General features: G+C 41.9%; 1 protein-coding gene across 3 annotated transcripts in view; it reads left to right on the forward strand.

Annotated features, from left to right (window-relative positions):
• The window catches only part of cntn1a (contactin 1a), a 66757-nt gene that overhangs the window by 42869 nt on the left and 8773 nt on the right, over positions 1 to 15115 (forward strand). For all 3 annotated transcript variants that reach the window (XM_086299188.1, XM_086299189.1, XM_086299190.1), the window contains exons 4-15: positions 5265 to 5391; positions 6035 to 6213; positions 6503 to 6598; positions 7132 to 7338; positions 8989 to 9088; positions 9426 to 9607; positions 9796 to 9920; positions 10405 to 10522; positions 10762 to 10909; positions 11766 to 11893; positions 12583 to 12755; positions 13488 to 13611. In XM_086299188.1, coding sequence (XP_086155314.1) covers positions 5265 to 5391; positions 6035 to 6213; positions 6503 to 6598; positions 7132 to 7338; positions 8989 to 9088; positions 9426 to 9607; positions 9796 to 9920; positions 10405 to 10522; positions 10762 to 10909; positions 11766 to 11893; positions 12583 to 12755; positions 13488 to 13611 — 1707 coding nt within the window. The remainder of the gene's footprint in view (positions 1 to 5264; positions 5392 to 6034; positions 6214 to 6502; positions 6599 to 7131; positions 7339 to 8988; positions 9089 to 9425; positions 9608 to 9795; positions 9921 to 10404; positions 10523 to 10761; positions 10910 to 11765; positions 11894 to 12582; positions 12756 to 13487; positions 13612 to 15115) is intronic.

Raw genomic sequence — 15115 nt, forward strand, 5'->3', positions numbered from 1 at the left:
CATCTTATAGTTCAATGGAGTTTGAGTTGCTGAGCTTTTGCTCCCCTCCTTTTGAATCTGAGGAGCAGAGGAGGGTGCATTCTCTTTGTCCGGTGCGTGCGCTACGCACCTACATTGAGCGCACTCGGGATGTGCGTTTGTGTGACCAGTTGTTTGTCTGCTTCGCTAATCCGAATAGAGGTAGAGCTCTGTCCAGACAGAGGCTGTCCCACTGGATTGTAGAAGCTATCTCGCTGGCATACAGCACCGGAGGTTTTGCGTTGCCCCACGGGGTGGGAGCTCATTCCACCAGGGGGATGGCGACCTCATGGGCTCTTTTTAGAGGGGTGCCTGTGGCTGATATTTGTGCAGCGGCTAATTGGGCGTCGCTGCACACTTTTGTGCGGTTTTATCGGTTGGACGTTACAGCCCCTTCGGTGGCTCATGCTGTCCTTTCTGCTGGGTCTACCACTCACTAAGGATGTGGTGGTCCCGTTCCGGTTCGGTGGCTGCTCTGCGGGGCGTGTATATAGGTCCCATACTTATGTGTTGTACCGAGTGAATCGACTGAAAGGGAACGGTTAGTTATGTCTATAACTTCTGTTCCCTGAAGGAGAGGAACGAGGTACAACACAGGGTGGCCCCACTGAGCAGTTGGCTCGGTGAAGAGCGGCTATCGAACTGAGGGATGACGGTGATGGCAGCGGCTATATGTGCGGGCGGGGCCTTGCGCGTGTCATCACACGTCATCTGCCGTAAAGGCGTGAATAAAGGTTTCTTCAGCCAGGACACGCGAGGGCGTGATATCCCATACTTATGTGTTGTACCTCGTTCCTCTCCTTCAGGGAACAGAAGTTATAGACATAACTAACCGTTTTTTGACTTACTATTCGCCCAGTGTGCTTGTCTCTAGGAGAATAATAAAGGTGAAGCAGGCTGTCGGCAAGGGATTAATTGGTAGAAGGAAGGCTTGCTGATTTGTTGCTTAGAAACATGTGATGCTGTTCGCAGGTTGAATTGTTGATGGCTCCAGTGAGCATCTTGTTTTTCTGTTGGTCACTTTTTGTTCTTGATGCTTTGCCATTGATTGTCTTTCACCTTTTCTTGAAGTATTGTCCTTTTTTTTCTTATGTGTCCTTGTGGAGTATCACCTCCTGAACAAGCTGACATTATTTCTTCATGTTTACAGAAATAACAGAACATGATGTAGTTTGGGCTCTGCTGGCTGTTTTTTGATGCCCACATCAGTTGTTTTTAAGGTCACTCGGCACTGAAAGAAATGTGAGAAACTGCTGCTTAGGCTTGGTGATTTTGAACTCTTTGTCAAACCTGGATAAGGATGAAGGTGTAGTCATCGGTGTCGATAGCAAGTTTCTTAAAGGTCAGAACATCGTGTAGACAGCCTTCCAGCTGGGACACGCTGCAGAAGCAGGTTTTTTTTCATATAACTGAACTGCTTATCATTCAGCTCGTAGCAGTGTTTATCCCCATCATCCTGCTGTTAAAGCTAAAGTAGAGCTCACCTAATGCCTGCCTCTTTAGTACCAAGTGCTCACCCCTTGTCGGGCTGAACGATGGCTGTAAAAGTATTAAAATCTTAATGCTGCCTTTTTAAATCACTTCTCAGCTGGACACACACATACAGAGCAAACTTTTACAGCTGCAGACTAATACGGAGATTCCAGTCATCGAGCATTACACATCAATGCGTATAAAAGTGAAAATCTTTGGACTCAAGTTCAAAGATGTATATTATCTTCGATAGTTCTGCTCTATCAAACAATATTTTCTTTCGAGTGCAGTTGTAACAGCACAGCTGGTAACAAATTAAACATACCCTGCATGACTGACCCTGGCCGTACCCTGGGCCATACCTCTGTGAGTACTTTGGCCTGCAGTGAGGCAAGTTTTTTTTAAAAAACATACGATTTTAAAAAGTAGGTTTTTCACTCCAGGGAGAGTTTGGTTTACCACCCTCGCTCATGATGTGGCTCGGGGGTTTGTGGGCAATTATTTTATTGCATTGTGCTTTTAGTGCCAGAAGGATACAATATGTTATCTGTCCCACTTGGACACTCACTTGGTCATGCAAACAAGCCATACTACAGATGTTGCTGTAAAGCACGGTTGTGATCAAAGTTAAATTCATTAGAGAATTACCTTCTTCTGGGATTTGGACTAATTATGTGATTACTGGGATACGACAGGAAAACTGCTTCAGAACATTGTTTTTTGCAGAATGGCAATGTGAGAAATGGCTGCAAATAAAATAAAGGCACTTAAAAGTGAAAAAACAAACAGATTTTGAATATATGTTTTATATTACTTCTAGCCAGCAAGTAATTGTGATTCAACTGAGATTATACCTAAAACCATAATGAATAATTGATGTCTCATTAGAAACCATTGCTATGAAAGATAACAGCCTCCTGAAATAACAAGCTTTGGTTTTTCAAATTCAAATGAGAGTCTAAGCTTACCTGCTGTTCGGCTGAATCAGACTGTCTGTGTCTGATAATGAAGCAGGTCCAGTGGAAGATCACTTCCAGCAGGCTCAGGAGACAGAGCGTTCCTGACTGTGTGTGTGCTTCTTCTCCTTTTGAACAGATGTGGCCTTTTCTTGAGACTTATTGTCCATGTTTCTTTCTTTCTTTGTGTGTTTTTGTGTGTAAGTAGGAGGTGGGATCACTCAGTTGACAACTGGGTAAATAATTACTTGCCAGCTAAACGGGAAGGCTCAGTACATCCAAGGCGAAGTAGTGCCAAAACGAGAACAGAAAGGGTTTTATGCAGGGAAAGAAGAGAACCTGTGAGAGATACAGATTAGGAAAGAGAAGAATGAAATGGAGTGACTAGCGACAGTATCGTATTGTGTTTTGTTTTGAACTTCGCATATTAGACTCCTTTGAAATGAGGGCGCAAAGAGTTTAGGTGGGGAGCTGAGAAAAGACCTTTTTTTTGCACAACAGTGAACACAAAAGTATTAAGATGAACATACAGCACTTTAGAAAAATGAATTGATTATTAAAGTTATTATGATGCATTATAATTGGCAAGACACATTTTAATAGCAGTACATCCCGTATTTGATTCAGAGCCACAAATCCCACCTGTGATAATGGTGTCAGTGTGCTTCATCCTCTAGAAATCCTTAGATTTTGTGCAAATGGTGCATATTTGGGTTATATAAAACTGTCAAGACATGTCACTAAGAAAAAAACCAAAACAGAACATGTACTGAATAAAGCAACCTTAACAACCAGAAAGCTCAGAGACCCAAGTAGTTGTGGAAGTAAATCAAAGAAAAGGGGAGCAAACCGTGACAGCAGGATTTAGATTGGAAAGGTGGTGGAGGGACAGAGGCAATCCAGGGAGAGCTTGAGACAGAGAAAATGAAACGAGGCAGGGAGAATGTAAGAGGCCCGTGTGTGTCTCCAGGCTGTGGGTCTTGTGCGGCCTGTTTAACAGCCCCCTTCCACCATCTGCCACGTCCCCCATTACAGGAAAAGCATAGGAACGGCACCAGTGCTCATGTCTGAGTTACACTTCAGCTGCTATTTCAGCACTGCAGTGCAGCCTCAGTGACTCCCTTCCAACCTCCACAGTCTCGCATTTGCAGTATTTTTTCATGACACCGACGCAGCACAGCCTAAGCCTAGCAGTAGAAAAGGGTCAGTAGATTCCCTTTACTCTACTGAATCTTATGTTTCTTTCATGTTTTCTGTTTCTTTCATTTCTTTTTTCACCTCTCTTGTTCCCAGAACATAGATCCTCACTTAATTTGCCTTCCATCAGCCCCACAATGGCCCATTTATTATATTTGTAATTTCTCTCTCAGTGGTAATTCAGAGTCCTTGGGATTTACATCAATGTCAAGTACTTGCACATGGTTGGCTGCTGTAGTGTGAGTGGGAGATGATCCTGTCTCCTAATGTCTTAATTGTTGCCTTCTGGTTGGCTGCGGAGGGTATAGCTAACTTGCAAATGTGGTTATAATTCTGCCTTCCTGCTTTTTTCTGTTCGTGACAGTCGAGGCAGAAGAATATGCATCTAATTTACTGGTTAAACTGCATGATCCGTTTTGGATATTCCTTGAAAATAGCCAGCAATCACATATTTGACTGCTGGAATGTGTACAGCTCTCGTTCTATTTTGTTGTCACGCTACACAAATATACCCGACTGCTTTTGTGATGTAAATTACGGATAGAAGGATCCTATAAATATAATGGTCCTTTGTTTGGGTTTCTAAAGGTCGCAGAGTCTGTCGATGTGACATTTTCAGAGTGAGCGAATCTGTAAGTACTGCCCTGGATCGAAGAGGCGCAGGATATCGCCGTCTGAAAGAGCCGGCCTCTCCCCATTGAGGTGTCAGCTGTGCTCTCTTAGAACTCAGAGACGCGAGGGAATAACACACATGTGCGCGCCCGCACATTTGTATTGCCGCAGTCACCTACACACGCTCTTGATCTGAGAGAATAATCAGCATTTGGGAACATTTCGCCTCATTGCTTATTCATAGCCTGGCATTGTGTTTATGTCTTATTCATGCCTTTGCTCGTGATGTCTGTCTGTTTTAATGAGTAATTGGGGCTAATTACGTGTGCCTGACGATGCTTTAAAAGGAAGCTTGAACCAAGAAACGCGTTTTCATCGAGGAGAGCGCTGAATCTGAAATTTCCTGTGCTGCGCTTCTCCGCAGCGCCGAGGATGACAGATACGGTATGAAGCAGGTTTGGATTATGCTAAGTAAAGTTGGCATTTCCACTTGGAGGATTTGTATTAGTGTGGAACAATAACATATCCACTGGCAACTGATAAATGCGTCACTCTGGTTTGGCACCTGACTGAGCACATCTCTGCCATAATTAGTGTGAGTTTGTGGTTTGGAATAAAGCAGAGGCTTATTACCCTGTGTCGATGCCTGAAAGAGAGTTTGTGCGGACTCAAGAATTAGATTAGTTACAGCTACAACTGGGATTTATCTAAACCCGGCGTCTAAGCTAGGTGTGCATGTCTGTGAAAAACGCAAATCAGGCTGACATATTAAATGGCAGGTCCTCACAGAGGCAATCTCACAATCTAGTCAGCATGTTGTTTTTGTTGTTGTTGTTTATTTGTATCTTTTCTTGTGTTATTTCTGAACCCAGTTCTCTTGTTTTTGATTAAACTGCCCCACAGCTGACAAATGGGAGACAAATGTGATGCTCTTGAAACTTGATTTCACTTCTCTGTAAGACTGCTCTTAGTTATTAACCCTTGGTCTTGTTTGTTTGTTGCCTGCAGATGAAGTCACAGGTTACGGACCAGTGTTTGAGGAGCAGCCGGTGGATACCATCTACCCTGAGGAGTCACCCGAGGCCAAAATTACCATGAACTGCCGGGCTAGAGCCAATCCACCTGCCACATACAAGTAACATATGCTCCGCATATACACTACATGCTGTGCATGTTATGTGCCTCTCACCTCTCACAATCCCTCAGACTGTTTTCTGACCTGCTGTCAAACTGCGTGCTCACAAAGATGTTACCTTAATGGTGATGAACAAATAAAATTCTGAAGCAGATTTAGCGAAAATAACTTTTTTTTTTCATTTAATTTTTTTGGACTCAAAATTTAAAGTGTTTTAGATCATCTGTTTCAATTTAGTCGCAAATACATGTAAATTAGATTGCTCTGCATCCCTTAAATCGGTTTCACTGTCAAGGAGCCCAGAATTAGATGTCAGAGGGGAAGGAATTAGCTTTGACCGCAGCTGGCATTGAGTGTTTAAGAGGGTTCATTTATAGTGCACTCTCTTCTGCCTTTCAAAGCATTAAAATTTGTCATTTTTTAATAGAGAAGCCCTCAGTTTATGAAATCTGGTAAACTTACGGTAAAAGATCAGCTTTAGTGCAGTCACTTGTCAGACTTTGTAATGTATGTCAGTGCTTCAGATAAGTTATCTGCTCGTGTTATTCGATGTAAAATCAACTAGAAACAACAAGAAAAAGAACGCGACTCTGACTCCTTTCAAACAGGGCGGCTGTGCTAACCCTGATCGTTTGTGTTGCAGGTGGAAGCTGGACGGCATGGAAATTGACTTGGATGCAGGGGGTAGTCACTACAGTTTAGTAGGAGGAAACTTGGTCATCAGCAAGCCTGATAAGACTGAACATGTGGGTCAATACTCCTGTTTGGCTACCAACACGTATGGCACGGTCGTAAGCAGAGAGGCCTCTGTCCAGTTTGGATGTAAGCTTTCCATTTACAGTCTGATGTGTAAAGCATCTCCTATTTTTAACAGCGCTGCCTTGCTGTACTTTCATGCATATTATGCAAACTGAAATGACAAGGACAACTGGGACAAATCAAATTCAGTATGACAAATATAATTTGTGAAATGCTAATGCGCTCAGAGATCACAACTCATTTCCAAAAGAATCGTTGATCTTTATACAAAACTTACACCGTGAGTGTCGTTTTGCAGAGATCTTTAAAACATGTGATGACGGGATGTAATTATTTTCTCTCCCCTTCTCAGATCTCGATCTTTTCTCATCGGAGGAGAGGTCGTCAGTGTATGTCAAAGAGGGACAGGGGGCCGTGTTGCTCTGCGCTCCCCCACCGCATTATCCAGGTACAACATGTGAAGCCTTAGCCTGCTGTTGCTGGATGTTCCTAAAAAGAATGAGCCCTAATATTTTGCAGCATTAACATCTAGTTAATTACAGAAGACCGTAAACAATATAGACTAGAACATAATCCCTTCACAAAAACCCGAAAGAAATCTGAACCCACAAAACTCTGGGACCAAGACAAGTCGTATGGAAAATGAACAAACTTGCTTGCATTGCTTTAAGTTTTACTCTGGTCCTTGACACAGCGACTCAGTCATGTTAAATAATTGTGACCATTCATGCACATATCCTCACTGCTGTTTTCATGAACTTGGTGAACTGAAATTAATTAATCAGATATTTTGTACACTGTTGTTAAGGACATGGTTAGCTTCTTAGCTATTAAGATAAAGAGATTGTTGTCTTCACAAGCTTACCAGATCATTCAGAGTGCCCTTGCTTCACATCCAGCCTCCTTCACTGTTTCAAAAGCAGTGGATAAGCCCAGACTCTTGACTGACAGGTGCCTTTTGCTGTTCCTCTTTCTGTTCAGCCGAGCTGTCATTCCGCTGGATCCTCAATGAATTCCCGACCTTCATCATACCGGACAAGCGACGTTTTGTCTCCCAGATAACAGGCAACCTCTATATCTCTAAGGTGGACTCCTCGGACAGAGGAAATTACTCCTGCATCGCCTCAAGCCCGTCTATTTCCAAGAGTGTCTTCTCCAACTACATCCCCCTCGAGCCTCAGACTGAACGTTAGTACCCCGGTTTCTACTTCTTGTTGTCTATTTGTTGTTGCTTTTGACTCTGATTGTTGCTAAAGTAGTAGTAACAGACTTTTGGGTTCTGCAGCTTAACAGAAAGCACAAATAGAAAATGGAATACAAAATTATAAAAAAGGTTCCAAGAATTCATGCGTAAAATACTGTGTTTAATACCAATTTATGCTTGCAATGCACAGCAATTATGTCAGTAAAACGGAGGGATTCAACAGGGATTAAATATGTGTCTACTATAAATGCCACACTTCCTCAGATGTGGTTTCCTGTATTAATTCTCACATTATTTTGCCAGTGAGGTGTGATTATAGGGCAGGACCTCAAGTGTTAAGAGATGCTTGAAGACAGGAAGTGACTAAAATGCTGCGTCGGCTGCAATTCTTTCCTCCTGTCCCTACTGTAGCACTGTGTTTAATGACAGCGTTGTTTGCTCTAAATGCATTAAGGTCATGTCCCTGGTATTGACTTTTTAAATTAAATTTACAGAACTAAATGAACTCAGTAGTAGACTGACACATGATGCTTGTTTTGAGACAGAGCCAGCCGGCTACAGAGGACAAGAGGAAACATAAACTGTGCCAAAACGAAGGACAGAAACTAAAGAGATGTATGTGCTCTTATTTATTTAGGCCGTATGTTTCTGAACAGCTTGAAGTAATGGGTTCAAAAACCAAACTAAGCAATGTTAACATTTTTCCTTAAGGGGTTTCCAAGAATCCATTAGACGTTTACTTTCATCGCTGTCAAACTCTGAGCTAGTTTTACTTGTGGCAAGCATGTGTTGAATAGTAGAACACAAGCTAGAAGGATTTGTTCCATCAAGGGGGCCGGGGACAGAGCTGAGCAGTTGTTTGGGCTCTCTCAGGCATACATGTATTATGCCGTGTCTTCTGGGTATGATGTTACATTATTTACCTCTATCTAATTTTTTTTTGTGTGTGTGTGTGTGTGTGTGTGTGTGTGTGTGTGTGTGTGTGTGTGTGTGTGTGTGTATTTGTCCAGGTTTTATGAATGTGTATACAGAATTTTATACATTCTGTTAATGTGTTTAAGCATGTAAACATGAGTCATGCTTAGGGCTCTAAATAAAGCTTTTATTACATTCTATAGGCATTTCTTTCACTTTAATGCTCTGAGTATATGATTTCACTGTGTCCCATGTGTGTTCATCAGTCAGCAACGGCATTGTTGTTGCTTATATCTTGTGTTTTAACCACCTAATTACTGATTGCTATAGAACAGTGGTTAAACTTAAAGTAACTCAGTTGATAAAGAAACAGCAGAGTGGATGAGACATTCAGAAATCCAGGGCCCTGGATCTAGTCCTGGACCCGAGTTTTTAAACTGCAAATTACAAGTAAGGATACCGAGTAGGAACAGATTAATACTTCTTTGTAAGATTAAAAAAAATGACAAAATTACATTCACAGAAACAAATAACCTAATCACACACACAGTATGGGATATAAGAGTTCCATATATACGCATTATGGTGAATCTGGTGTGAGATTTTCAAAGAAAACCTTGAGAACAAACACAAAATTATTTTAAAGTATTTGTTTTGTTAGCATCTATAAACTGGGTTAAGAATCAGAACACATCATAACTTGTTGCTCTTCCACTCAGGTCCTATCAGGAAATACCCGGCTGACCTAAGAGTCAAGTTCCCTGACACCACTGCTTTGGTGGGGCAGAATGTCACCCTGGAGTGCTTTGCTTTGGGGAAGTAAGTAAGAGAGAATATGGGTAAACAAAAAATGCTAGATTGTAGAATTTCACACTAGCCAGCTATGTAGAGGTAATCCGCAATAAAAACGACTCTTAAAGGAAAGTTTAAGTGAATATGAACTCAGTTTCAGAGGCTGTTCTGCTCCGTTTACAATGAAATCAGATCCAAACATATCATTCTGTGAGCTCTCAAAGTTCTACAGCTGCTGACAAATGCTCATGAAGTCACATGATTTACAACCCATGTTTCAGAATGATAAGTATAGTGGAGCATGCAACAAGCGTTACAACTTATGCCTGCTCGTGCATTATTTTCCCCTGTGTGCCCTTTTCAGTCCTGTCCCTGAGATCCGCTGGAAGAAGATAGACGGACATCTGCCGTCAAACCACGAGGTGCATATGACGGGGACTCAACTGCATCTGTACAACGTGCAATTTGAAGACGGTGGCACCTATAAGTGTGAGGCGATAAACTCGAAAGGAAAGGACTACCACACCGCTCGCGTGTCTGTGGAAGGTAATTTGAAATTTTCTTGTCTTAACTTATACTGTAGTATTCCAAAGTCTTTATCAGTTGTATTAAATCTCTCCTAGGTGTGCTTTATGGGATAAACTCGTCAGCACTGCTATTATTAGCACTGTCACCAGACAGGGTAAATCTTAAGATTTTTCTCAAACCCCTTATCTAAATGTTCTCACTTGCAGCTTTTCCAGAGTGGGTGGAGCACATCCGTAGCACTGAAAAAGACCTCAGGAGCGACTACACCATGTCCTGCAAAGCCAGTGGCAAGCCTAATCCACACATCCGCTGGCTGAAAAATGGAGAACCGGTATTATTCAGACTCATAGATTGTTATTGTCTTGTAACTGTGAATGCAAATGAGCTATGACTCTAAAATGCTCAGAGCCCTCTCGGTGGCTGTCTAGATCTCGTCTCTGTTCGGTATGCAGCCAAGGGTTGTTACAGGAGCACAGCAGAGACAGGAAGCTGGCACTGTGGGTAGACATGGTGTCAGGAGAGTTCAATAAAAAGCACCTTTTGTTTTTGAGCAGGTGCCAGCATGTGTTGTGTAATGCTCCATAGAAGCAACTGTCATCAGGCTCGAAAATGCTCTAGAGAGCAGCCAGTGACAGAAACGTGGGGGAGGTTGCTGGATGTATCATTATGCATTAATGAAATCCTCTGCCAGGCAGCTGAACTGCAGTAGCCATCATGTCAGCCATCATCACTTTAATTATGGCCATTTGCTTTGTAACAGAACTCAAACATTATGGGAAAAGATGCTTTATTTTGTTTTACTTTGCACTCCACAGGTTGACAGGAAAGAGATGAGATTCAGCAGCTTGACATTTGATGATTCAGGGATGTACCAGTGCATAGCAGAAAATCGTCACGGAGTCATTTATGCCAGCGCAGAGTTGCGTGTCTTTGGTGAGTCAAACAACTATCACAACACCCACGGCTGTGTCACGTTTCACGCTAACTAATAGATGCTTATTATGACATGGTGACTGTGCTTAGCCAGAATATGTATGTGTATATATATATATATATATATATATATATATATATATATATATATATATATATATATATATATGCGTGCGTTCCTGTGTTTAATCTGTGCTCTACCATGTTTGAGATGAATAACCGACACTGTCACTCCTCAGACTGTGCTCCCACATTTGAACACAACCCAGTGAAAAGAGTGCTGGCAGCCAAAAATGGCCGGGTGGTGATTGAGTGTCGACCCAGAGCGGCCCCAAAGCCCGCCTTCTCCTGGAGCAAAGACACTGAGCTGCTTTCCAACTCTACCAGGTGAACAGTCTCTTTCTGTTTGCCTCGAATCTGTGAATATTTTATACATTTGTATTCATTCTCAAAGGCTGGTTTACCAGAGAGTTCCTTTGTTGTTTTAATTCCAATATTCATCAACCATAAACTGTTTTCAGTGACTGCCTGACACATCCGGGTTACATTTATCCATGGGGAAGTATTTGGGAATAAAATGTCATTTGGTGCTGACTTAGTTGTGAAAAATGTACACTGGCTTGATTTTGGGGATCTAAATAATCTCTAGATCTTCTAAACCGACTAAATACTGTCCACAGAAAAATTCTTTCGTCTTGTTGTTTGTCAGCTTTGCCATCACCAGTGGCTAACATTAAGCTCATTCTCAAGATTAGTGTGGCCGGCCTGGTGTGTAAAACCCTGTGTTGTGCTCCTCACTGGCAAAACAAGCCTAATCTGTAAGCTCTGAGACCCCCAACAACTTTTCTCCCACCCTAAATACTTCAGAGTGGGACTCACTTGAAGGAGGAGCAGGAGGGAAGTTATTGTGGAACATATGCATCCTAATACTCTGGGTGGGGGCAGAGTGGCAAGGCTGGCAGGCTGTCTCTCATGCACTTATATGAAAAAAAAAATGAATCAAACACTGCTGCCTTGCTGTTAGTACAAGCTTCCAAAAGTTCTCCTCCTTTCTTTTTCCCTTGGCAAACTCAATATCCATTAAGGAACTGACACATATTCTGAGTACTTTCATATTTTTTTAATAGTCCACATATCCCTGGACTACACACTGGGCTACTGACCTTCATATTGTGCTAATAATTTTACACTGCATAATGCTTTCTCCTGAGTGTGTGAACTATTACTTCTGGTTTCTCCACAGGGTGTTCATCTGGGAGGATGGAAGCCTGGAGATCCTCAATGTGACACGAGCAGACGAAGGCAGATACACCTGCTTTGCAGAGAATGACCGGGGCAAGGCCAATAGCACCGGCGACCTGTTGGTTATGGGCAAGTTCCAGCTGAAGAACAATGTTTAATGCTTCTCTTTGTATCCCTGATGTTTCCAGGACAGCTGTGACTTGCTTTGACTGATGTCAACCTTAGCTGGCAATCATTCCTGCCACTCTCAGTCCCACCAAGCAGTAGCGACCTCCAAATGTCTGCTATCGTTGAGTTATGGCCCTCTTTGCAGGCTGATAGCAAGCTTTCGTGGGACATTCAGTCGTTACCCAAGGGCAATGACACGAGGTTGCTTCTTTAGATTCAGCTTAGCCCCCACACGTTTCAGTGAAAAAGAAGAAGAATAAACTGGGATTGTCTGATAGAATTAAGAAAAAAAAATCCCCAGAGACTGATATGAGCTTTGTTTTCCTTGTTGTTTGTTTTCTTTAGATATGCAGTCAGAGCTGTCAAGCTTTTTATTCTGTGTTTTTACACTTAGCTCGGTTGGTATGGATGTGCAGCTCTTTTCTGCCCTCTTCTGGCTATTTTTGATATTTCAGAGTTCTCGCCTTTTTTTTTTACACCCCAATCAAATACTCTACAGTTGATCATCTTTGAACTGTTTAAGTCTATTTTTTTATATAAGGAATCTGCTCTTTCTTTGATTTTCATTTAATCAAATTACCCATGAGTTAAATAACTGACTCTTTTTTATAATCCCTGAGACCTGTTTATCTTCCTGTTTTTCCCCACAGACTCTACGAAGATCACCTTGGCACCATCTAATACTGACGTTAAACTGGGAGAGAATACCTCGATGCAGTGCGCAGCATCACACGATCAGTCTCTAGATATCACCTTCATCTGGTCCCTAGATGGCCGAGTCATTGACCTGCACATAGACAGCCAACATTACGAACGCACCACAGTGAGACATCATGTTGTTCCATTTATTGTTTTTGAATAACCCAGGTTTGGCCACAATTGAAAACTGAAAAAAATCCCCTTGACCTAGAGTTCACGCACATCCTAAGCATATCTGAGGTCAGGTTGATGCAATACGTGGAATACCTGGTATGGAAAAGTACAGTCGGATATAAATGAACATGACTCTAAAATTCATTTCACATACCTTCCTAGGCGGGAATAGCGCACAGTATATCCGTTTAATGGCAATTTCTGCTAACATCTGTTACTGTTGACATGACTCGCTCTCTCTCTCTGCCTCTTAAAGGCACTAACCATAAGCTAGTGGTTAGCTTTTCTCATTTGTCACTCCGCCTGCTAGGCAAACACTATTATGACTGTGATTGATGACATCCTGATTTTTGCATGCAGGGATGATTTTCCCCTCGTAAAAACAGGGTTCAGTTCCATTTGATACTGTTTGTGTGGCATTAGCAAGACTGCTAGTTTGATGTATTTTTAAAGTTGAATCTCATATTCAGTCAGAACGTTGACTGTTCAGTGTGCTGAGCTCGACATTTGTGAATGCGAAAAGAGGCTTTGTTTAACTCCCTGCCCAATTCACCTCGATTGCTTCAGTTACTAGACTGATACTAATGTGCCATTTATCCATATTTTATGATGTTTGTCAGGCTGATGCATAGTGTATACTTCTTCTAAACTTAAGCATTGTCTCTTGTGTTGTTTTGATCAGAATGGAAGCTCGAATGGCGAGCTGCTCATCAAGAATGTTCAGCTGAAACATGCGGGACAGTACACCTGCACCGCACAGACCCCTGTGGACAATATCACTGCTTCTGCCCACCTGGTTGTAAGGGGTGAGTCAAGAGTCATGTATGTAAAATGTCTCAAAGCATTCAGCTAACTAAACAAACACATAATGTATAGTATCTATGAAAGACAGATTTGTTTTGTTATTTCACATGATATTTATGTAATTTTTCTGCACAATTCTCACAGTCTTAGTGTGTGTGGGCCTCCGTTGGCAAACAGTCACATACTCCCATGCACTAATCAGGATTAAGTTACATTACAACATGTTACCTAAAGTCAAATGGCAGCTGGTGCATTTTTACGCACTGTCAATCACATCTGACAAAATAAGCCTGCAGGGCCCTGTCGAAAAAGATTAGCTCATGTTTTTGAGTCTTAAACTCCTATGTTTAATGGTTGTTGCTCATTTATGTATGTTTAATATTACAGGAAAAATTAGCATCCAAATATTTTGCTGCCTTGATCATGCAGACATTGTCAAAATAAAGCAGAAGCTTAAATGACAAAAAACCACACAATTCAAACAAAAGTAGAAAAAAACCCTGGTTCCTTCTGCTAAATTTCAATGTTCCCAGGCTCTTGTTGTTAGACCTTTAACATGCAGGTAAAAAGTGCACATACGTTAAAAGAACGAGGCTCAAAGACAGTACAAGTACTGCATTTTGTGCAGCGCATGTTTAAAGAGAAGTAAATCTCTCCCGAGCAACCAGACCGTAGAACTTTTTTTGCCAGATAATCTGTCAAACCCAAGACTGCATGCTAACAAAAGTGAGGGAGAAAATGTTTGAAAAAGCCGATGAAGGAAATGCCTTGTGTCCTCAAGCATAAGACAGAACACTTAAGCTTCTACTGGTTCCACCCTGAAAAGGTCAGACTAACTTAGTCAGATACCAAGTGGCATTAGCATTTCTGCTATGGGACAAGTATAAATGCTGGTGGCTTGCCTCAAGATGGCATTGCTTGGCTGCACGGTGGCACACTGCTGGTCATATTTATCCGAAACAAATTGCTATGTCCACCCAGTCCCAAGTAAGATGAATTGTTTTATAGGAAAGTTTGTGCTTGTTGCTATGGTTGCACAGACAAAGTAAAAATTTGACCTAAAAAGCAATGTTTTTAGTACAGTGCCAGCTCTGACCTGTTTATATTCCAAGCGTAATGCCTCGGGATGAGTATATAATGAATCAGTGATTTCAATCTCTCAGCACGGTATTTCAATGAGGACAGCTGCTGATTTCTAAACTTGCTCTTCCAACCTCATATAGATGTAACCATACACAAAGCAAACACTGTCACTTTTTCGGAGGTCTCTGTGTCTTCTTTACTGTATTTCAGATTGTGGATGATTCATCGCACTTTGTTTTCACCTTCTTCTTCTTCTTGATGACTGAGAACTTGTCTTGCAGTGCTTTCCTCAGCGCTTGAAACAGGCTCCAGTGCTGGAGGACAAAGGATCTTTTTAGATAGGAATTCTAGCAGTGAATTGCTTGCCAGTGATCCCTGGTGTGTCTTGGGTGTGCTGCTGCTGCTGTTGCTTTCAGAGCAGGT

This window comes from Aulonocara sp. 'chitande type north' Nkhata Bay, linkage group LG7 (genome assembly GCF_057382095.1).
Source record: "Aulonocara sp. 'chitande type north' Nkhata Bay isolate Kocher_YH1m ecotype deep benthic linkage group LG7, A_spYH_male_GT1.1, whole genome shotgun sequence".
In the NCBI taxonomy this organism is placed as follows: Eukaryota; Metazoa; Chordata; class Actinopteri; order Cichliformes; family Cichlidae; genus Aulonocara; species Aulonocara sp. 'chitande type north' Nkhata Bay.